This window comes from Rattus norvegicus, chromosome 19 (genome assembly GCF_021556685.1).
Source record: "Rattus norvegicus strain SHRSP/BbbUtx chromosome 19, alternate assembly SHRSP_T2T, whole genome shotgun sequence".
In the NCBI taxonomy this organism is placed as follows: Eukaryota; Metazoa; Chordata; class Mammalia; order Rodentia; family Muridae; genus Rattus; species Rattus norvegicus.
The window spans coordinates 16,460,436-16,483,024 of NC_141552.1; the positions used below are offsets into that span (position 1 = coordinate 16,460,436).

At 42.3% G+C, this 22,589-nt stretch overlaps 1 protein-coding gene across 10 annotated transcripts in view; it reads left to right on the top strand.

Annotated features, from left to right (window-relative positions):
* The window catches only part of LOC134483557 (uncharacterized), a 142,525-nt gene extending 136,503 nt beyond the window's left edge, over window positions 1-6,022 (top strand). For 6 of the 10 annotated variants that reach the window (XM_087595998.1, XM_087595992.1, XM_087595999.1 and 3 more), the window contains 4 exons: window positions 3,874-4,017; window positions 4,650-4,801; window positions 5,524-5,629; window positions 5,753-6,022. In XM_087595998.1, the coding sequence (XP_087452124.1) occupies window positions 3,917-4,017; window positions 4,650-4,801; window positions 5,524-5,588 (318 nt within the window). In that variant the 5' untranslated portion in view covers window positions 3,874-3,916 and the 3' untranslated portion in view covers window positions 5,589-5,629; window positions 5,753-6,022. Of the gene's footprint in view, window positions 1-1,454; window positions 1,612-2,051; window positions 2,755-3,873; window positions 4,018-4,649; window positions 4,802-5,523; window positions 5,630-5,752 lie in introns of those variants that run through there. The other 4 variants (XM_087595996.1, XM_087595995.1, XM_087596002.1 and 1 more) reach the window with 4 other exon arrangements.
* The last annotated feature ends 16,567 nt before the right edge of the window (window positions 6,023-22,589 follow it).

A 22,589-nucleotide genomic window follows, 5' to 3' on the forward strand; every position in this document is an offset into this window, starting at 1 on the left:
GCTGGCTAGGTTCACTTTGAGCTCAGATGAACCTCCTTCCACTTTCCAATAAATAGGCTTACAAGAGTGGCCTCCAAGGACTGTGAGGACAGCATTAGCCTTTGACAGTTGAGGTGTGCAACCCACAACTATAGTTTTAGCAACCTTTTTTCATGTCTACCAGCTATTTCAGATTGTTGCTGTTCTATGCCTGACAATCAAGGACGCAGAAAAATAACCAGATAGAGAGCAAGGACATGGTGATCACATCCTTGCCTCTTCTGTACGTTCTGGATGAGGTTTGTTAAAATTCCAATATTGAAAAAAGCTTTATATAGGGCCCATCACATTAAGGGTCACTGTGCACTGTTCTATCTAAAATGGTCTAATCAGAACTGACTAACATATAACACTTCCTGCAGTCCTCATATGAGAAGCTTGAGCTTTTTGCTTTGACTTTTTCTTTTCTCTTTCCTTCTTATTTTTTGCTATATAAGTTGAGAGAAAGATAGTTAGGGCCATGAATTTGCCCCCAAAATTTGAACTACGGATGTGATCAATCAGTGTTAATGTGTAAATTCTATACAGTATTCATTTTTTATTATGATAGATGCTTTTGTGTTTGGTGTGGTGGCTATTTCCCAGTGTACAGGTGCTGGGACCTTACTCTATCCACTTAATGATGTTTATAGCTTCATTTTAGACGTTTATGTGCACCCCCTATATCTCTTGACTATTTTATTTTTCTGACAGAAGCTCTTGGTATATCTTACTCAGGCTTGTGAGCAGTGCTCCTTTGGCGACATTGGTGCAGAGAGGAGAACCCCACAAGCAGAATGAGGTTCCCTTCACTGGTGGCTCCAATTTGCACTTTCCTCTGCCAACTGGTCTCCACACTTTGCCTAGCACTTTAAAGACATCAACTCTTTCTCCTAAGGAATTTCTTGGCAATTGTCGATTGCTAAGCACATGACTTCATGAGTGTTCCCCTAACACACACCCATGTTGTAAACTACCATGCAGACTATTTCTTGATGTGATATAAAGCACCTGTACAGAATGAGACAGGAGAACTTTTGACTGCATATTCAAGCTGGTGTGAAATCTCAGGAAGTTTTAATGGCTAACATTGGTGAATGAGGACAGTTTGAGTTAGGATGAGACATTTTTGGGCAAGATATGAAAAGAAACATTCATTTAGATGCATAGGAATTACTAAGGTTTTTTATAATCAAGCCTTGAGGAAAATTTGGCTTTGGAAGCAGGAGATGCTCAGTGGCTCTCCCCAGGAAAGTCTCCTGGAAAGGGCACATCTGCTTATGCTCAGTACAGGGAGATTATTATCAGGGAGGCAAAGTCTGCTCCCCGTGACATCAGCTGTCCCTTCTATGACACTCTATTGTCTCCTAGAGAGTTCTGGCATCCTCTGTGATGTCACCAGTGTTGGAGTGACAACCAGTGCCCTAGTTTCTCTCAGACTGAGTCTGGTGGTTACACCCTAAGACATGTTTTCCTGTCTTCACAACCGTTTTGGGAGGGGGAACGTTGATTGTGGAGAGACTAGAGTGAAGGAGTCTAGCCTTTCGTCTCAAATTAATGATGGACAAAGACAGCACTTCTGGGGAATGTTGAGTAAGTTCTGGGCAGTATATTTTGAGCTTCCTGTCAGGGGGGCTGCAGGCTTAAGATGACCTTTCTAGCAATGGGCCACAGCAACTGGAGCATCTGAAAAGGAATTGAATTTCCATGAATATCACAATTCCTGAAAGTCAAGGATTTCAGAACTTTAGATTCTCTATCCCCACTGGGAGGATATGGTTAGGCAAATGCTATTACACTGTGAACTTCTGGCCTTTACTTTTCAGTTCATTTGGTATGTTACATTGATATAAAAACACAATCAGGAGTCATGGAGGGTCCACTTTTTCTGAGTTTAGACAGGGCAGCAATGTACTTCACTATCATTGCTTCTTTAAATACAGTGGATATCTGACAGTAGGAACAGGGGGAGAATTGTGCTCCAGGCAATAACCTTATGTTCTTAGACCTTCTCTGATTTCTTCTAATTGCAGGGTCAACGTTAGCTTTCTATATTAGAGATGTGTGTTACAAACATGTTTCTACAATACCAAAACTATTTGGAACGTGTAGACCAAGATTCAGCCTGTAACCTATGGGTACTTCTGGGGCATTGGGTATTTCAAATAGGGGAATTGATAAGTCTGTTGACCATGTCCTCCCTGGAAATGCATTTTAATCCAAAGTTGTTGGCCTAGAGTATCAGGGTAGGACATCTGAGTGTCTCCAATCACTCAAGTCTTGGATGGTGAATTTATCATCTGAGTTCTGAAACCACAGGGGTGAGGAAACCAAGCTGTACCCTGTTCAGCTGATAATAATCCTGGAGTAGCCATCTCCGTCGTCCATGTAAGCACGTGATATCCGGCATAGGGAACACCTGGCTGCTTACATCTCTTGGTCTCTATAGAGTAGTGGGAGAACTGAGATCCACTGAGGAGGCCTCTTAAGCATAGACCAATCGCCTAGCCGTGACACTGGGTTCCAGGCTTGTTCTCCTGTTTAGGCCTCACTGTGGTCTATGAACACTCTATGCATTGGGCCAAGAAGGAAAAGGAGAGGCTGATTGAAGAGCTGCAGCTCATTACCGAGGAGAGAAATGACCTGAGAGATCACCTGAGGTTTCTGACAGAGAGATCCATGAAGAACGGGGATGAATCGCTCCAAATTCTCTTGTTTCATTCCTGGGACTGCAAGGTCACCTTCATCTTATCCTATTAAGGTTTTGGGTTCTAGAAAGCTGTGCCTCCCTAACCACCCTGTGCTAAACCTCACATCCCATATAGAGGAGATTCAGAACCTGACCCTGAGGATTGAGATGGAAATTGGACTCATCTGCTTCCATTTATTGAAAAGCAGATCTTGTGGTCTGAATGAAGAATTCAGGGATAAAGTCAGGGAGAGTGAGTTCCCAGTGTGCATTTGCAAAGCCCTTGACAGCTGGTGGCTTTGCAAGATTGTAATTGCAGTGAGTTTATGGTGAGTCTCTATACTTGCTAGGCAGGGGACTGAGTGCTGGAAGATCCAGGCAGCAGCCTGAGGGGCCTGGTCCCAAACTGTTCATCTCAATGCTTGACTAGAAGGTCTCAGGCTCAGGCCTGTTTGTTATTGTCTGTGTGTCTTGCCCTCTGAGACAGCAATGGTGCATGCATTTCTCCTGGTTCTCACAGTGCTCTCTGTTTCCATATTTGTCTTTCTCTGACTCTGTTTACATTTCACTTTTTTGTGGGTGTGTCCTAGTCTGTGAGTCTGTGTGTGCATACATCCAAATGCATATGGACAACTTTTAAATGTTTATATTTCCCTCCACATTGGAATCTAGGGGTCTATGTCTTGGCCTGAGTATTTACTTGTAACACCTTCATGGTGATGTGAATGCCTTGTTCTGGGAGCCCCACTGTCAACAACACAGTTCTTTGTCTATGTGACCACGTTTGTATGTTTATTTTTATTCTTTGTGTAGATTATAATTTTGTGTTGATATAAGGTCTTTTATCAAAACAGGAGAAAAGAAATCACAGGTTTCTGGCTGTGTTGGGGTGGGGAGCATGGAGAGGTGTGGCCTAGGCTCTTGATAGCTCAACTGGCTTGACTGCAGATTTCCTCTTGATTGAACAAAGGGAGCCAGGGAACCCTCCATCTGGATGCTGAGATTCTGGTGTCCTGGACGCAGAAAAACACGTTTCTGAAGCTGAAGAAGATCTAATATGTAGAATTCAGAAGGTGTCCTTCCAGGACTGGGGTAGTACAGGACCCACCCTGAGTTCATATATTCCTAAATGGTGATGTTCATTGGAATCTATCATTTGGGGCCAGGCCACACTTCAGGCCAAATCCATATTATGAAGACCTGGAGAGAATGGAGGAGGCGGTCATGTCAATTCTGCACAACTTAGAGATGGAGAACACTGAGATCCATGAGAACAACCATAAGCTGAAGAAGGAGATTACCTTCTCTAGGTAAGTCCTGGTCAGAAAGGCTATCACCTGTGGAATGGCCATTTCTGATTTCTTTGTTCTGGATTGGACAGTCTTCAGCTATGATTCTATCTCTTGTGCTGTTTATACATCGGTGTGCCAGGGTCATTAGGACTCAGTTTTCAGTTCCACAAAAGACTGTTACTCATCCCAGGATTGTCTAGGCATCTTCAGAAGGCTCTAGATAGAACAGCATTGATTGAAGTCAGCAGAAGGTTATTAGGCTGACCTGGACCTCTGGGGTCACACCAGGTTTTACAAAACTCAGTGTGTGGACCACATGGTTAGCATGACCTTCTCTTGGTTCTACTGACCTCCTTTGAGGGTGTTGGCCCACTGCTAATTTATGTTGCCCCCATGCATTGGGCTTTCATGGATAGATGTAGATCCGTGTTCTTTTTGAGAGATGTGGACACTAATTGTGCTCAGGCCAAACAAACAATTTATTCTTCCCCGAATTAACTCTTTGTGGTTTGTGGAGCAGCCTTATATGTATCAAGATGTATTTTATTATGTCTTCATGGGTATCTGGGAACTGGTAGAGTTAGTGGGACTTGGGAGTAGGAATGGGAGAAAGGGGCAGCATGATCTTACTATGCAGACTGTATTTCCAGAAACCTGCTCAGCCAGCTCCTGATGGAGAACACATGCAGGAAGAAGTTGGTCCCACTGAAGCAGGGGAGCAGGGAGGGACATCTTGAGTGTGCACTGAACCAGAAATATTTGGTTGACTTCAACAAGAAAGATAAAGACCCAGCATCATCTGGTAGGGACGAGCAGCTGTGTTAGCTTAACAATATCTGATAAAATTTGCCAATTTCATACATCTGTGCTTTCTCCTACCACCTTTCTAATTTACACTCCCAACCAGCCAACCCCCTCATGCAATGGAATTGTTCATTGCTCGGCCTATGCACAAGTATTTTGGGAAGTTAAACACTTTGCAGAAACTGAATTATTTTGCAAGTATATTTTGCTGCTCTTTTTGAAGGTGCAGTCTAGAAATGGTGACAGATGAATAACATACCTCATTATTGCATATCCATGTGATAGATTGGATCCTATGTAGAGTTTTGAACAAGTTCGTGGTTCTTTGACAAATGACACTCTGTGGTCATGTGACTTCTTGTGTAGGAAGCACCTTTCCGGGATAAGAACCAAGTGCAAATGTCAAATTAGTACTTGTCATTGGCTTTAACCTTGGTGACATATGGACATCTCCTTTCTTCCTGCAACCCAATGAGGTCTCTACCCATTGCCCTGTTCTTGGTTCGCACTGGTATAAGTCTGGGTCCCAGATTGGCAGCCCACATTATTTTGAGGCTCTCTGGAGATTTTGCCTTGCCTGCAGAGTTAGCAACAATGATATCAGTTAAAAGGTCCATGTCGACTGTCCAATAGAACTGAGGTGGTAGAAGGCAGCATTCTGACAGCTGGCTTGCATTTCCCCACAAAATCAGTATCTTAAAAACTGCGTTCCTCTCCCAGGTCTCAGAAAGTGCAAGAGAGCTGGAATTGGACACACCCCAGTAAGAGAGCTTCCTGAAGAATAAGTTGCTTTCTCAGGAGTCCCTGATGTCTAACATCCTGAATGGTAACAACATTTTTTGGATGAGTATTCTTCATCAGAGTTAATTTGAAATTTCTTAGAGACCGTAAATTTATATAACACCAAGCCAGCCTGACTGATTGAGATCTTACTCACTTTCTTCTTCAGAAAACACCACTTGAGTGACACCTTGGGAGACCGCCTTTCATTACGTGTGCTAGAGGAGACACAGCAATACATCTGTGCTTCTACATGTTCGTTAAAAATATGCAGTTTAGAAATATTTTTGTTATGATTTTAATTGAAGTTTTTTTGTTGTTTCCTATTTATATGTTCTTGTTACTATTTTTCACTTTCAAATATTTTTAAATATTTTTATTCATTTTAATCCTGTTTTGTTATAAAAATGTATTCGTTATGAATAAAAATTGAATTCTATCTCTTGACTCTTAAGACCATCATTCTTACTCAAGGGTTCTGTCCGCTCCTGTGGACTTAGAACTTACAGATAGAGATGTATCTCTGCATGTTCCATGGAGCCTGGGCTAATAAGTGAATTCAAAGTCACCAAGGGGTACCCAGTGTGACAGTGTCTCTTGTGTGGATAATGTGGCTGTTTCTCCGACACATACTTTGTGATGTAATCACTGACATGCTTTACCCAATTGTTAGGGTCCATGTGGTTCTTCTGAGAGAGCAGCAGATGCTCTACCCTGTGAGTCATCACCACAGCTCCTGCAGGTGGCTTCTGTTATTCCACAGGAGGTGCTGTATTAGTTGGACAGGATCACCTCCAATTAAATAGAGAGATCTCAGGAGATGTGTGTTCACAGGTAACTTACTGAGCCGTGCGTGCTCAACGTGTTAGGTTGCCAGGCATCCCTACAGGGCTCTGGTGTTCCCACTGCTCATTGTGGGTCAGCATCATCATCCAGCATCACTTAGTGTCCATATTAGAGCAGATCTTTCACCTATTATCAGTGATGACCACATGTATTATGCACATCTGACAAAATACAGAATAGAAACTAGCTTCCTGTAGGCCAGATTGGCATAATGAGTTTTTTGATTGTTAGCAAGAAAATTATCTTAATCTAAGCAGTTTAGGGAGGAACCTCAAGAGCATCCATAATGAATGTAGCCTGCAGCTGTGAACACAGGTTTCTTTTGGAGAGCAGGCCTGTGCAAGCCCAGAACCTAGGTGGGACAGTTCAAGCTAACCTTTTTCCATGGCCAATCTGGGATCGTATTGAGAATGTATTTTTTCCAGGTGGCTGATTTCCAATTTATGGAATTGAACTAACTTACTGAGAGTGGAGATGACTCAGAGAGTTAAAGTACAGAAGGAATAATCCAGAATATCCACAAAGCTTGCTGTCACCCCAGGGCTTTTAAAAGCTCAGCAGCTAGAGAAGCAATGTAGTATTTGGTTACTCTCATGCTTAGGTCTAGTCATTCATCATAAGCTGAACATGACACAAAAAGTGTCATCTGTGTCACAATAGAAACTAGTTGTAACTAGATTCACACCACACTATCACATCACTACTGTATTTGAGGTTCTCAGTTACTATCTAAGAACCTGGAAGAGGCCTGGGTCTTGCTACACAAACTCATAATTTACGTCTTCATGACACTGTGTGCTTTGTTCTGTTAATGCTACCATTGGCATACAATACCTTGGATACTTTGTGCTGACATCTGTGACATGAGACAATAGTTCATGTCATGTCTAACCTGAATAAACTGTCCTTAGAGTACAGTGTTTTATGAGGTGCCTTCTTCTCCTATGAGATAGCAAAACATTTCCAGTCTTCAGTCAAGTCTGTCAGTCATTGTCCAGTGCCTGTCTTGAGAAGTTCACCTTTTCAGTTGAGAGTCTTCATCCAGGCTGCTCTGTAATTCTGTAGAAGATTAATAGGTTCCAGCCCTAGGATTTAATTCAGTGTGACTGCACTTGCCGAACATGCTCAAAGCCCTGTGTTCCACCCTAACCCTATGTGCTTTAGAGAAAGAAAATAAAGAACCACATTGCACTTGAAGTTTCTCCTCCAACAGAAGGAGAGCCTGCACAGGGCCTTTAAGTAACTCTAAGCCCCAGCTTCCCCACAGCTCCCTCCATCAATTCCATGATTGTTGTGTTTTCATTACTGCTCACTTTCTTCTTTGTGTGCAAAGAATGTGCACCATGTCAGAAAAGTGTGTGTGTGTGTGTGTGTGTGTGTGTGTGTGTGTAGTTCCTAATGAAAACTGTCAAATTACATGCAGACATATGCTAATACTGTCCCATGGCACCTTGCAGGGAACACTGAAATGGTGGGCTACTTTACGACAGCCTAAAACGTGCTGTGCATTGTTTTCAGTAAGGTTTTGACGTCATCACCACTATAGAGAGCAGAAAAAGCTTCAGTAGTTATATGTTGCTCTTACCAAGATGAGGCCAAACCTGATCCCATAGAATGTCAGGTAGGATTTGATGGCAGGAAATTAATTCAGGGCTCAAATCAAATTAGTCAGTTACAAACAAAGTGAAAAATACAAAGAGAGAAGGGAAGCAAGGTCTGTGGTTTGGGTTTTTTTGTTTGTTTGTTTTGTTGTTTGTTTCTTTTTTTGTATTTTTGTTGAGAAGATCCACCACATAGGCAACACCTCCACAAACAAACTGCACACCATAGACAATACTTAAGTTGACACAATTAGAAATGGAAAGAGGGATCTAACAATAGACAATGAACAAATTCAACAAACATTAGGTCTTATCTCAGAGGCCTTTACTCAAGAAAACTGAAAATCTATTTGATATTGGTATTTTCTAGACAGATAACAATTACCAACATAAACACAGATCTGGGAAGGTACATGGATAATTCTCAGAAGAAAATAGATACAGTCAGTATAGCTTGCCCCTCCCAAAATTAAAAAGCGAAATCTCAGGCCATATGGCTATAATGCAAAATCCTATCAGACTTTTAATGAAGACCTAATAACAACAGTGCTTCAATTATTCCACTATATTGAAAGAGAAGGAACATTGTCAAACTCCTTCTCTGATGTCATAATCAACCTGGTGTCTAAACCACACAAGGAGCTCCCTACAGAGAGTGTAAGCCAACCAGGGGGCCAAGGTGGAGTGCTCATGGTGGGAGGGACTAGCAGAGGTGCTATGGCCTTGGTGTGCACAGGCTTAGGGCTGGGGCAGGGTGCATGGTGAGTGTCTGTGGCCACTTGAGCTGGGTCCCAGTGGGTGCCAAGGGAGGTCACAGGCCAGTTGTGCATCTTCTACCTGTCTGCGGGGCTTCTGGCCCAGCCAAGCACAGCCTTCATCCTGGACATCCACAAGGACAATGACATCAGGAAATGGGGGGATCTCCTGAGCCTCTCTGGCTTCTTTGGCCCTGCACTTGCAGTTGCAGTCAGAGGAAAAGCAGCTGTGAGTTCCCCAACTCTTCCCAACCTCTCAGGTCTCCATGCTTTCCCACTCCAGAGAGGAGGAGGGCAGGGATCCGTCTGCTGCTGCCTGTTCCATGGACCCAAAGCCTAACTTTTGTCTGGAGGTCACTGCTTGCCCCTGACCATGAACTTGCCCCTCCCCGTACCCCTGACCCTGCCTCTGCCCTAGGCACCTAGGGGAAGTGAGGAGAGCCTAAGGGACAGACCCCAGGCCAGGACCCCCAGAGGCTTGTGTCTCCCTTTTCCTAGAACTGTTATCCTCAATTCTCCACACTGAGTTTCCTTTGGAAGGAACTGGCAGGTGGAGGGCTTTGCTGAGGCTGGGATAGTGGTGGGACTTATGATTGAGGGAAGTCTTTCAGGGAGATGGAGGCCTTTCTCAAACTCTCTGAAATCAGGTACCCTCCCTGGTTTGAGAGCCCTGGGAAAGTTGGGAAGCTACTTTTCCCTGTCTTGTGTGACTTTCCCTGCAGGGTGGGCTCTCCTGCAGGAGACACTTTCACAGGCTTCTTTAAAAGCACCTTTTCCTCAGATCCAGATCAGCTGTGAAAACAGGCTTCTCCTTGTCAGGGTGAGAGCTCCCCCTCCCAGCTCAGAGCTACAACTCCATAGGATCCTCCAGTAACAATGCTGGGTGGGTCCCATGGAGGAGTTAGAGCAAAGTGCCCCTTCTGAGAGTTGACTTCTGAGAAGAACAGACCTGAGAGAACAGAGTGCATCCCAGGGGAAAAAAGAGGCCTGAATGATTTTAAATTGGAGAAAAACCCCATATCCACCATCTAACAACTTTAGGGTTTGTGCATGTGTGGACTTCAGAACCTTAAGGTCAGATTTTCTGATAACAGCTGTTAGGTGAAGCTGAAGTCTGCAGTGGGTGGGATTGTCCCAGGCAGGGAGGAGATCTGACTCTGCAGGCCTGGCCAGCTTCTTCATTCTCCTGAAACTAACTGTTGGTCAGCTGTAAATCTGAAGTGAGAGTTGGTTTTTGTCAACTCAAATGGATGACATTTCAAGTCTCACACATTATGTGAGAGAGACACATTTACCCACGGGTGATTTGAACTTACTTCTATAGAAGTGACTTGGAGCCAACAGAGGGAAAACATTCTTGCCTTTAGCATTCTGTCTGTATTAGAGACTACAGGGACTGGCTTCCTGGACAGACATAGCCAAGCAGACACACCGTGTAATGGGGGGAAACTGAGGTAAGAAATGTCCTGGGGACAGTGATTTCAGATTGTGCCTTTACCCAGGAATCTCTGTTGCCATTAAGGCAAGCGACCTTGGGTCTCCTAACTTGTCACTACGTCAGGGTGTCTCTGCTCTTACACCTGTGTCAGGATCTTCTTAGATGAAGGCCTCTCTTAAAAAAAAAAATGTATATAATGCAATGTTTCTCAAACTCTGGGCCACGACCACTCACAAAGAATGTATATCAGATACCTTGCACATTATGACTTATAAGAGTAGCAATATTAGTTATGAAGTAGTACTGAAATAATTTTATGGTGGGAGTCATCACAGCATGAAGCGCTGTATTACAGGTGTGCAGCACTAGGAGTGTTGAGAACCACTGCCATAGAAGCTGACAGATGGGAGCAGACCAGAAAATATACCTCCATTCACATAACAATTAAAACCCTAAATGCACAGATCAAAGAAAGAATATTAAAAGGGGTAAGGCATAAATATGCAGTAACAAATTAATTCAGACCTATCTGAATTACACCAGACTTCTCTTTTTTTTTTTATTAACTTGAGTATTTCTTATGTATACTTCGAGTGTTTCCGGGCAAACATCCCCCTCCCCCTCCCCTTCTTTATGGGTGTTCCCCTCCCCATCCTCCCCCCCTTGCCGCCCTCCCCCCAACAATCTAGTTCACTGGAGGTTCAGTCTTAGCAGGACCCAGGGCTTCCCCTTCCTTGGTGCTCTTACTAGGATATTCATTGCTACCTATGAGGTCAGAGTCCAGGGTCAGTCCATGTATAGTCATTAGGTAGTGGCTTAGGCCCTGGAAGCTCTGGTTGCTTGGCATTGTTGTTCATAAGGGGTCTCGAGTCCCTTCAAGCTCTTCCAGTTCTTTCTCTGATTCCTTCAACGGGGGTCCTATTCTCAGTTCAGTGGTTTGCTACTGGCATACGCCTCTGCGTTTGCTGTATTCTGGCTGTGTCTCTCGGGAGAGATATACATCCGGCTCCTGTCAGCCTGCACTTCTTTGCTTCATCCATCTTGTCTAATTGGATGGCTGTATATGTATGGGCCACATGTGGGGCAGGCTCTGAATGGGTGTTACTTCAGTCTCTGTTTTAATCTTTGCCTCTCTATTCCCTGCCAAGGGTATTCTTGTTCCCCTTTTAAAGAAGGAGTGAAGCATTCACATTTTGATCATCCGTCTTGAGTTTCATTTGTTCTAGGCATCTAGGGTAATTCAAGCATTTGGGCTAATAGCCACTTATCAATGAGTGCATACCATGTGTGTTTTTCTGTGATTGGGTTACCTCACTCAGGATAATATTTTCCAGTTCCAACCATTTGCCTATGAATTTAATAAAGTCATTGCTTTTGATAGCTGAATAATATTCCATAGTGTAGATGTACCACATTTTCTGTATCCATTCCTCTGTTGAAGAGCATCTGGGCTCTTTCCAGCTTCTGGCTATTATAAATAAGGCTGCAATGAACATAGTGGAGCACGTGTCTGTTATATATGTTTGGGCATCTTTTGGGTATATGCCCAAGACAGGTATACCTGGATCCTCAGGTAGTTCAATGTCCAATTTTCTGAGGAACCTCCACACTGATTTCCAGAATGGTTGTACCAGTCTGCCTCCCACCAACAATGGAGGAGTGTTCCTCTTTCTCCGAATCCTCGCCAGCATCTGCTGTCACCTGAGTTTTTGATCTTACCCATTCTCACTGGTGTGAGGTCAAATCACAGGGTTGTTTTGATTTTCATTTCCCTTATGACTAAAGATGTTGAACATTTCTTTTGGTGTTTCTCAGCCATTCAGCATTCCTCAACTGTGAATTCTTTGTTTAGCTCTGAACCCCATTTTTTAATAGGGTTATTTGTTTCCCTGCGGTCTAACTTCTTGAGTTCTTTGTATATTTTGGATATAAGGCCTCTATCTGTTGTGGGATTGGTAAAGATCTTTTCCCAATCTGTTGGTTGCCGTTTTGTCCTAACCACAGTGTCCTTTGCCTTACAGAAGCTTTGCAGTTTTATGAGATCCCATTTGTCGATTATTGATCTTAGAGCATAAGCCATTGGTATTTTGTTCAGGAAATTTTTTCCAGTGCCCATGTGTTCCAGATGCTTCCCTAGTTTTTTTTTTCTATTAGTTTGAGTGTATTTGGTTTAATGTGGAGGTCCTTGATCCACTTGGACTTAAGCTTTGTACAGGGTGATAAGCATGGATCGATCTGCATTCTTCTACATGTTGACCTCCAGTTGAACCACCACCATTTGCTAAAAAAAGCTATCATTTTTCCTTTTGATGGTTTTGGCTCCTTTGTCAAAAATCAAGTGCCCATAGGTGTGTGGGTTCATTTCTGGGTCTTCAATTCTGTTCCATTGGTCTATCTGTCTGTCTCTGTACCAATACCATGCAGTTTTTATCACTATTGCTCTGTAATACTGCTTGAGTTCAGGGATAGTGATTCCCCCTGAAGTCCTTTTATTGTTGAGGATAGTTTTAGCTATCCTGGGTTTTTTGTCATTCCAGATGAATTTGCAAATTGTTCTGTCTAACTCTTTGAAGAATTGGATTGGTATTTTAATGGGGATTGCATTGAATCTGTAGATCGCTTTTGCTAAAATGGCCATTTTTACTATATTAATCCTGCCAATCCATGAGCATGGGAGATCTTTCCATATTCTGAGGATTTCTTCAATTTCTTTCTTCAGAGTCTTGAAGTTCTTATTGTACAAATCTTTTACTTGCTTGGTTAAAGTCACACCGAGGTACTTTATATTATTTGGGTCTATTATGAAGGGTGTCGTTTCCCCAATTTCTTTCTCGGCTTGTTTCTCTTTTGTGTAGAGGAAGGCTACTGATTTATTTGAGTTAATTTTATACCCAGCCACTTTGCTGAAGTTGTTTATCAGCTTTAGTAGTTCTCTGGTGGAACTTTTGGGATCACATAAATATACTATCATATCATCTGCAAATAGTGATATTTTGACTTCTTCTTTTCCGATCTGTATCCCCTTGACCTCCTTTTGTTGTCTGATTGCTCTGGCTAGAACTTCAAGAACTATATTGAATAAGTAGGGAGAGAGTGGGAAGCCTTGTCTAGTCCCTGATTTTAGTGGGATTGCTTCAAGTTTCTCTCCATTTAGTTTAATGTTAGCAACTGGTTTCCTGTATATAGCTTTTACTATGTTTCGGTATGGGCCTTGAATTCCTATTCTTTCCAGGACTTTTATCATGAAGGGGTGTTGAATTTTGTCAAATGCTTTCTCAGCATCTAATGAAATGATCATGTGGTTTTGTTCTTTCAGTTTGTTTATAGAATGGATCATGTTGATGGTTTTCTGTATATTAAACCATCCCTGCATGCCTGGGATGAAGCCTACTTGATCATGGTGGATGATTGTTTTGATGTGCTCTTGGATTCGGTTTGCCAGAATTTTATTGAGTATTTTAGCGTCGATATTCATAAGGGAAATTGGTCTGAAGTTCTCTTTCTTTGTTGGGTCTTTGTGTTGTTTAGGTATAAGAATAATTGTGGTTTCATAGAAGGCATTCGGTAGTGATCCATCTGTTTCAATTTTGTGGAATAGTTTGGATAATATTGGTATGAGGTCTTCTATGAAGGTCTGATAGAATTCTGCACTAAACCCGTCTGGACCTGGGCTCTTTTTGGTTGGGAGACCTTTAATGACTGGTTCTATTTCCTTAGGAGTTATGGGGTTGTTTCACTGGTTTATCTGTTCCTGATTTAACTTCGGTACTTGGTATCTGTCTAGGAAACTGTCCATTTCCTGCAGATTTTCAAGTTTCGTTGAATATAGGCTTTTATACTAAGATCTGATGATTTTTTGAATTTCCTCTGAATCTGTAGTTATGTCTCCCTTTTCATTTCTGATTTTGTTAATTTGGACACACTCTCTGTGTCCTCTCGTTAGTCTGGCTAAGGGTTTATCTATCTTGTTGATTTTCTCAAAGAACCAACTTTTGGTTCTGTTGATTCTTTCCATGGTCCTTTTTGTTTCTACTTGGTTGATTTCAGCCCTGAGTTTGATTATTTCCTGCCTTCTACTCCTCCTGGGTGTATTTGCTTCTTTTTGTTCTAGAGCTTTTAGGTGTGCTGTCAAGCTGCTGACATATGCTCTTTCCTGTTTCTTTCTGCAGGCACTCAGCGCTATGAGTTTTCCTCTTAGCACAGCTTTCATTGTGTCCCATAGGTTTGGGTATGTTGTACCTTCATTTTCATTAAATTCTAAAAAGTCTTTAATTTCTTTCTTTATTTCTTCCTTGACCAGGTTATCATTGAGTAGAGCATTGTTCAGTTTCCATGTATATGTGGGCATTCTTCCCTTATTGTCATTGAAGACCAGTTTTAGGCCGTGGTGGTCCGATAGCACGCATGGGATTATTTCTATCTTTCTGTACCTGTTGAGGCCCGTTTTTTGACCAATTATATGGTCAGTTTTGGAGAAAGTACCATGAGGAGCTGAGAAGAAGGTATAACCTTTTGCTTTAGGATAGAATGTTCTATAAATATCAGTTAAGTCCATTTGGCTCATGACTTCTCTTAGTCTGTGTAAGTCTCTGTTTAATTTCTGTTTCCATGATCTGTCCATTGATGAGAGTGGGGTGTTGAAGTCTCCTACTATTATTGTGTGAGGTGCCATGTGTGTTTTGAGCTTTTGTAAGGTTTCTTTTACGTATGTAGGTGCCCTTGTATTTGGGGCAAAGATATTTAGGATTGAGAGTTCATCTTGGTGGATTTTTCCTTTGATGAATATGAAGTGTCCTTCCTTATCTTTTTTGATGAATTTTAGTTGAAAATTGATTTTATTTGATATTAGAATGGCTACTCCAGCTTGCTTCTTCTGACTATTTGCTTGGAAAGTTGTTTTTCAGCCTTTCACTCTGAGGTAGTGTCTGTCTTTTCTCTGAGGTGTGTTTCCTGTAGGCAGGAGAATGAAGGGTCCTCGTTGCGTATCCAGTTTGTTAATCTATGTCTTTTTATTGGGGAGTTGAGGCCATTGATGTTGAGAGATATTCAGGAATAGTGATTATTGCTTCCTGTTATATTCATATTTGGATGTGAGGTTATGTTTGTGTGCTTTTCTTCTCTTTGTTTTGTTGCCAAGACGATTAGTTTCTTGCTTCCTCTAGGGTATAGCTTGCCTCCTTATGTTGGGCTTTACCATTTATTATCCTTTGTAGTGCTGGATTTGTAGAAAGATATTGTTTAAATTTGGTTTTGTCATGGAATATCTTGGTTTCTCCATCTATGTTAATTGAGAGTTTTGCAGGATACAGTAACCCGTCTGGCATTTGTGTTCTCTTAGGGTCTGTATGACATCTGTCCAGGATCTTCTGGCTTTCATAGTTTCTGGCGAAAAGTCTGGTGTAATTCTGATAGGTCTGCCTTTATTTGTTACTTGACCTTTTTCCCTTACTGCTTTTAATATTCTTTCTTTATTTTGTGCGTTTGGTGTTTTGACTATTACGTGACGGGAGGTGTTTCTTTTCTGGTCCAATCTATTTGGAGTTCTGTAGGCTTCTTGAATGCCTATGGGTATCTCTTTTTTTAGGTTAGGGAAGTTTTCTTCTATGATTTTGTTGAAGATATTTACTGGTCCTTTGAGCTGGGAGTCTTCACTCTCTTCTATACCTATTATCCTTAGGTTTGATCTTCTCATTGAGTCCTGGATTTCCTGTATGTTTTGGACCAGAAGCTTTTTCCACTTTACATCATCTTTTACAGTTGAGTCGATGATTTCTATGGAATCTTCTACTCCTGAGATTCTGTCTTCCATCTCTTGTATTCTGTTGGTGAAGGTCATATCTACAGCTCCTTGTCTCTTTTTTTTGGTTTTTCTATATCCAGGGTTGTTTCCATGTGTTCTTTCTTGATTGCTTCTATTTCCATTTTTAATTCCTTCAACTGTTTGATTGTGTTTTCCTGGAATTCTTTCAGGGATTTTTGTGACTCCTCTCTATGGGCTTCTACTTGTTTATTTATGATTTCCTGGAATTCTTTCAGAGATTTTTGCGATTCCTCTCTGTAGGCTTCTACTTATTCTCTAAGGGAGTTCTTCACGTCTTTCTTGAAGTCCTCCAGCATCATGATCAAAAATGATTTTGAAACTAGATCTTGCTTTTCTGGTGTGTTTGGATATTCCGTGTTTGCTTTGGTGGGAGAATTGGGCTCCGATGATGCCATGTAGTCTTGGTTTCTGTTGCTTGGGTTCCTGCGCTTGCCTCTCGCCATCAGATTATCTCTAGTGTTACTTTGTTCTGCTATTTCTGACAGTGGCTAGACTGTCCTATAAGCCTGTTTGTCAGGAGTGCTGTAGGGTTTTCCTGTTTTCTTTCAGCCAGTTATGGGGACAGAGTGTTCTGCTTTCGGGCGTGTAGTTTTTCCTATCTACAGGTCTTCAGCTGTTCCTGTGGGCCTGTGTCTTGAGTTCACCAGGCAGGTCAGTTGCAGCAGAAAAGTTGGTCTTACCTGTGGTCCCGAGGCTCAAGTTTGCTCGTGGGGTGCTGCCTACGAGCTCTCTGCGGCAGCAGCAACCAGGAAGATCTGCGCCGTCTTTTCCAGGAGCCTCTGTGCACCAGGGTTCCAGATGGCGTTTGGTGTTTTCCTCTGGCGTCAGAGATGTGTGCAGAGTGCAGTCTCTTCTGGTTTCCCAGGCGTGACTGCTTCTCTGTTGGTTTATCTCTCGCTCCCACGGGATTTGGGTGCAGAGCACTGTTTATCTGGTCTGTCCCTTCAGGGTCTCTACACCAGACTTCTCAACAGAGACTCCAAAAGCCAGGGAATCCTGGACAGATGTAATGCAGACCCAGGATCCTATACCCAGCATAATTCTCAATCATCATGATGGAGAAACCAAGATATTTCATGACAAATCCAAATTTAAACAATATTTTTCTCTAAGACAGCATAACACATGATAATAGGAGGAAAACTCAAAGACAATGAGCTAAACTATACCCCCAAAAAGTAAGAAATTAATCACTTCGCAATAATTTCAAAAAGAAAAAAAGACAAGCACACAAACATAATTTCACCCACAATCAGAAAAAGAAACGAAAGCAGCAATCATTGGTCTTTAATATTTAACTAGTCTGTCTGTCACCAATTCCCCAGCTCCTAGGGACCACTTTTGCCAGCCAAAGTGTATACAAGAATGGGTCTATGGTTCTAGGTCCCTGTGTAGAAGAGGATTGATTGACTTACCTGGCATTAATGCGCTGGTAGGACCTTGGCTCTTGTGAAACCTGTTGCCCACCAAATTGGGATACTAGAGGTGTGAGGTGGGAATGGATATGTGTGGTTGGGGGAGCACTGTCACATAGGCAAAGCCGAACAGAAATGGGAAGTATGGTTTGATGAGGGGATACTTGAAAGGGGGCCACAGTTGAAATATAAGTAAATAAAATAGCAAATTAATAAAATAGCCAAAAATAAAATAAATAGTAAAAAGGTAAAAGAAAAATTAAACCAAAACAAAACAAAAGAATTCCCTGTAGTGTATTGGCCTAATTCTGCTTCTATTTTAATTCTAATTTGGAGAACTCAAGACTGGCTAACCCCCAAAAAACTGACCCTGTTCCCAGATAATTGTGATTATAAAGAAGCCAACAGCCAACAGCTGCACAGCAGAGAGATGGGGGAGCTGAGCTTTGAGGGCTTTGCTAGAGAGGATCATGAGGAGGGAAGAAGGAAGAAGAAGCAGCCAGAGAATAAAGGAAGAACGTGTGTGATGGAGAGGAGAGAGGAAGAGGACAGCAGCCATGGTTAAGGGAGAGGAGGGCCTGGTCCTGAGGGCTGTCCAAGGGGAACAAAGAGCAGCCAAGATGCTACACAGCCTGTAAGAGTTAGCATTATTGTTTGGAAAGTAGATCTGGTACCATGGAGGGCAGGCAGCTGCACAGCTACTGTGCTGACTAATGCACACTAAAAATAAATTTAACAATATATGTATAACCAGTAAGACTGCTCTGTAGAGGATCCTAAAAGGAATACTTTAGTTTGAAGGGAAGGACAAAATACCAGAGAACACAGGGGATAAATTAATAAAACTAGGAAAGTTAATCAAAGAAGACTGTTCAAACCACAAAAATTAACAAAATGACAAAATTTAATACATAGGTTTAAATAATAATTACATATCACTAAACTCAATATCTAGGGTGGTGGGGCATGAATTCTGCCATGGTCTGAACTCAAAAAGGTAGGGTTGGGAGAAACATGTCTGGTTAAATAGTCCACCCACATTGTGTCAATGTGATTTAATCTAAGGACAAAGAAGTGGAGCATCTCTCATGGCTTTCTTCTAACCCCTTGAAAGGATCACTGGGGTGTGGCCTCAGTACTTCATACTTCTTGCTAGGTCAGCGAAACTCAAGGAAGCTTGAGATTGTCATAGCACAGTGTTAGGCTCGATATACTGAGTAGATGATACTAAGTTGTTCAGATGATGATATCCATTTGCATGTGTTCTTAATGTGGACCTAAGGAAAGAGAGATCAAGGTCCTTAGAATAGAAGGAACATTCCCAGTCCTTTTCTACCATTCCAGACTGAAAGGCTGGTAGGGAGAAAATGGTAATTAATAAAGAATTAATAGATGATGCTTTGAATGAAGGGTTGGTTTTTGTGCTGGTTTTAGACAGGGTCTCAAGTATCCCATGTTGCCCTCACCCTGGCTGGCCCAGTTCACTTAGAACACAGTGCTTCCACTTTCCAATAGATAGTCTTACAAGAGGGGCCTCCGAGGTCTCTGAGGACAGCATTAGCCATTGATAGTTGAGGTGTGCAACCCACAACTATAGTTTTAGCCACTTTGTTCCATGTCTACCAGCTATTTCAGATTGTTGCTGTTCTATGCCTGACAATCAAGGACACAGAAAAATAACCTGATAGAGAGCAAGGACATGGTGATCAAATCCTTGTCTCTGCTGTATGTTCTGGAGAGGTTTGTTAAAATTCCAATATTCCAAAAAGCTTTATATAGGGCCCATCACATTAAGGGTCACTATGCACTGTTTCATCTAAAATGGCCTAATCAGAACTGACCGCCAGACAACACTTCCTGCGAAGTTCCTATGAGAAGCTTAAGTTTTTTGTGTTTTTTCTTCTTCCTTCCTTCCTTCCTTCCTTTCTTCCTTTCTTCCTTTCTTTCTTCCTTTCTTTCTTCCTTCCTTCCTTTCTTTCTTTCTTTCTTTCACTTTATAGGTTTAGAGGAATGTATTTTGGACCACGGATCTGCAATTTTTATCCATACTGTCTGTTCCATGCCTTCTGGGGGAAAGTTCAACAAAGTTTCTATCTGCTCTTGATATAACTTCACCTTGTGGTAAATTAAGAAAATTAATAACGTATAATGCTTGTGCCAATATAGCTCTGGGACTGGTCTGCAAACTCCATTCAGGCTGCATAAGGTCATCTCTTTTCCTCCTTTTTGATTTTATAATTTGTCATTTCAGGGTATGGTGAACCCTTTGAGCAAAAGCTTGTCCTGGTGAATTGTGTTCTATATGAGTAATATGTACAATATGATATCGTTGATAAAATTGTTTAAATTGATAAGAAATATATGGTGGTCCATTATCAGTTTTAATTTTAGAGGACAGTCCCATAACAGCAAAATTTCCAATTGATGCTGTATAACATGAGCAGTGTACACTCCTTAGTCTGATCTAGTGATGAATCAACTGCTCTTGAGGGTGGATTGGAATTCTAGTCACTGTGAGGCAGGAGCATTAGTATCCTACAGCCACTCTGGGCTCCATAGGAAGACCCTGTTTCAATAGTAAAAGGGGTCACCTGCGAGTTCTTACTGTCTTCCCTGAGGCCTTCCTGCTGGAGTTAGAATAACTGTCTCACCAAGTTGAAGTAGAGGGCAGAATGTTGGTGCCTTCTATAATGAGGACTAGTGACAGATGGTCTATGGAAATTTTAGAAAGATCTACAGGTATTTATGTCCTGTGCATGGGAATTGCTGGCTTCCCTGTGGCCTTTGCCTTTAATTTGCAGTCCATGGGGCACCTGGGAATGTCCCCAAACCAGGCTGCACACAGGGCTTGTCCCATGATTCTCACTTGCACCCAGTGCCTGCCTGATTGTCATAAGTCTGACAGAGCCACTGTATGCTCACCTGACACCTGCAGAGAGCAGTATATGGGACCCTACCATCCCCACACTGCACATCAGTGTCTACATTGTCCCTACATGGCACTGAGATGATCTAAGCTGCTTCCGGCCTATGTGCTGCCTCAGAATCTGACCATTCCTAATTTCCTCCTCTCACACCCACACTAGAAGCCCTGTACCCACACTAGCCCCAGCTGGCCTGTTGCCTACTGACATCTCATGGACTCTGCCCCAATGCCCTGCCCTGCCCTGCCCTGCCCTGCCCTGCCCTGCCCTGCCCCGCCCCAATGCCCTGCCCCAGTGCCCTGCTGTGCCCTGCCCTGCCCTGCCCTGCCCCAATCCCCTGCCCTACCCTGTCCTGCCCTGCCCTCACTCAGCTGACATTGTGGACATCTCAAGACAGTCACTGGACAATGGCTGACACACTTGTCTGAAGACTGGAAATGTTTCTCGATCTTGGAGAGGAAAGAAGGACCCTCCAACTACACTGTCCTCTAAGGAAGTTTATTCAGGTGAGGGATGACAGGGACTGTTTTGTCTCACGTCACACATGTCAGTAGAAAATATCCTAGGTATTGGATGGCGCTGTTAGCATTAACAGAACAAAGCCCATAGTGTTGGGAAGATTAATAAATTATGAGTAGGATTAGAAAACCCCAAGCCTCTTCCAGGTTCTAGGAGAGCAAAAAATACCACCAAACATAGCATTAATGTGATAGGTTGGTTAAATCTAGTTACTAGATTCTAGTGTGATAACTATGACTTTTTGTGTCATGCTCAGCTTATAATGACTAGAGGACCTAAGCTTGAGAGTCACCAATTCCTCTCCCTTGCTTCTCTAGCTGCTGAGCATTGAAAAGCCCTAATGAGACAGCATCGGTTTGCAGACATACTGAATAAGTCTTCTGCACTTTATCTCTCTGAGTCACCTCCACTCTCAGTAAGTCAGTTTAATTCCATAAATTGTAAATGAGTCACGTGGAAAATATACTTTCTCAATACGATCACAGATTTCCATGTAAAAGGTGAAACATGAACTATCCCACCTAAGTTCTGGGCTAGCACAGACATGCTCTGCAAAAGAAACATGTGGTCACAGCTGCAGTCTGCATTCACTATGGGTGCTCTTGAGGACCTCCCTAAACTGCATAGATTAAGATAATTATCTTGCTTTCTATCAAAAGAATTCATTATGCCAAGTTGGCCTGTAGAAGGAGGCTAGTCTCTTCTGTATTTTATCAGATGTGCTTAATGTATATAATCATCGATAGTAAGTGAAAGATCTGTTTGGAATTGAAACTGAGTGATGCTGGAGGGTGATCCTGAATGCACAATGAGCAGTGGAGGCACCAGAGCCCGGTGTGGATGCCTAGCAGGCTCCCACATTGAGCAGGCACCGCTCAACCACCTGTACATACAAATCTCCTGAGATCTCTCTCCTTAATGGGAGATGATGGCGTCCATCTAGTATAGCACATGCCCTGGAAGGACAAAAGCTACCTACAGGAGCTGTGGTGATGGCTCACAGGTTAGAGCATCTGCTGCTCTCTCAGAAGAACCACATGGTCCCTAACAATCATCTACAATGGGGAATGCTATTCCCTCTTTTGGATCATGAGGGAAATGCACTCAGGAGTGGCCCAGACATACATTTGAAAAAAAAAATTCATTGAGTTAAATGATAAAAATAAATATAATCAGCAACAATAAAAAACACAGCATATGAATGATCAAGTGAAACAGCACCTATAAAAACCTATTTCCCAAAATGACGTTGATGGTTATTATCTTTGTGGTTTAATACTAATGCTGTATTGTAATAAAAACCGAGGCACATGGTTCTTGATTAGGATTATTCTATATTCCTTTGTGAAAGTTGTCATTTTTTCTGCAGCTCTACAGGCATGAGTGTGTGTTACTCAATATCTGGGCAATCAGTCAATAAGGAATGTGTGTTGTAGACTGATATAGATTAGGATGAGCAGAACACATGACAGCATGGATACAGTATGTCAGTGATTACATCATAAAGTGTGTGTCCATAAAAAAAGTCACATTATCCACACAAAAGACACTATCACCCTGTGTACACCTTGGTGGCTTTAAATTCCCTATTTACTCATGCTGCCTGGACCATGCAAAGATCCATATCCAGCTGTCAGTTCTAAGTCTACAGGAGGGGAAAGGACCCTTGAATAAGATGGTCTTAAGA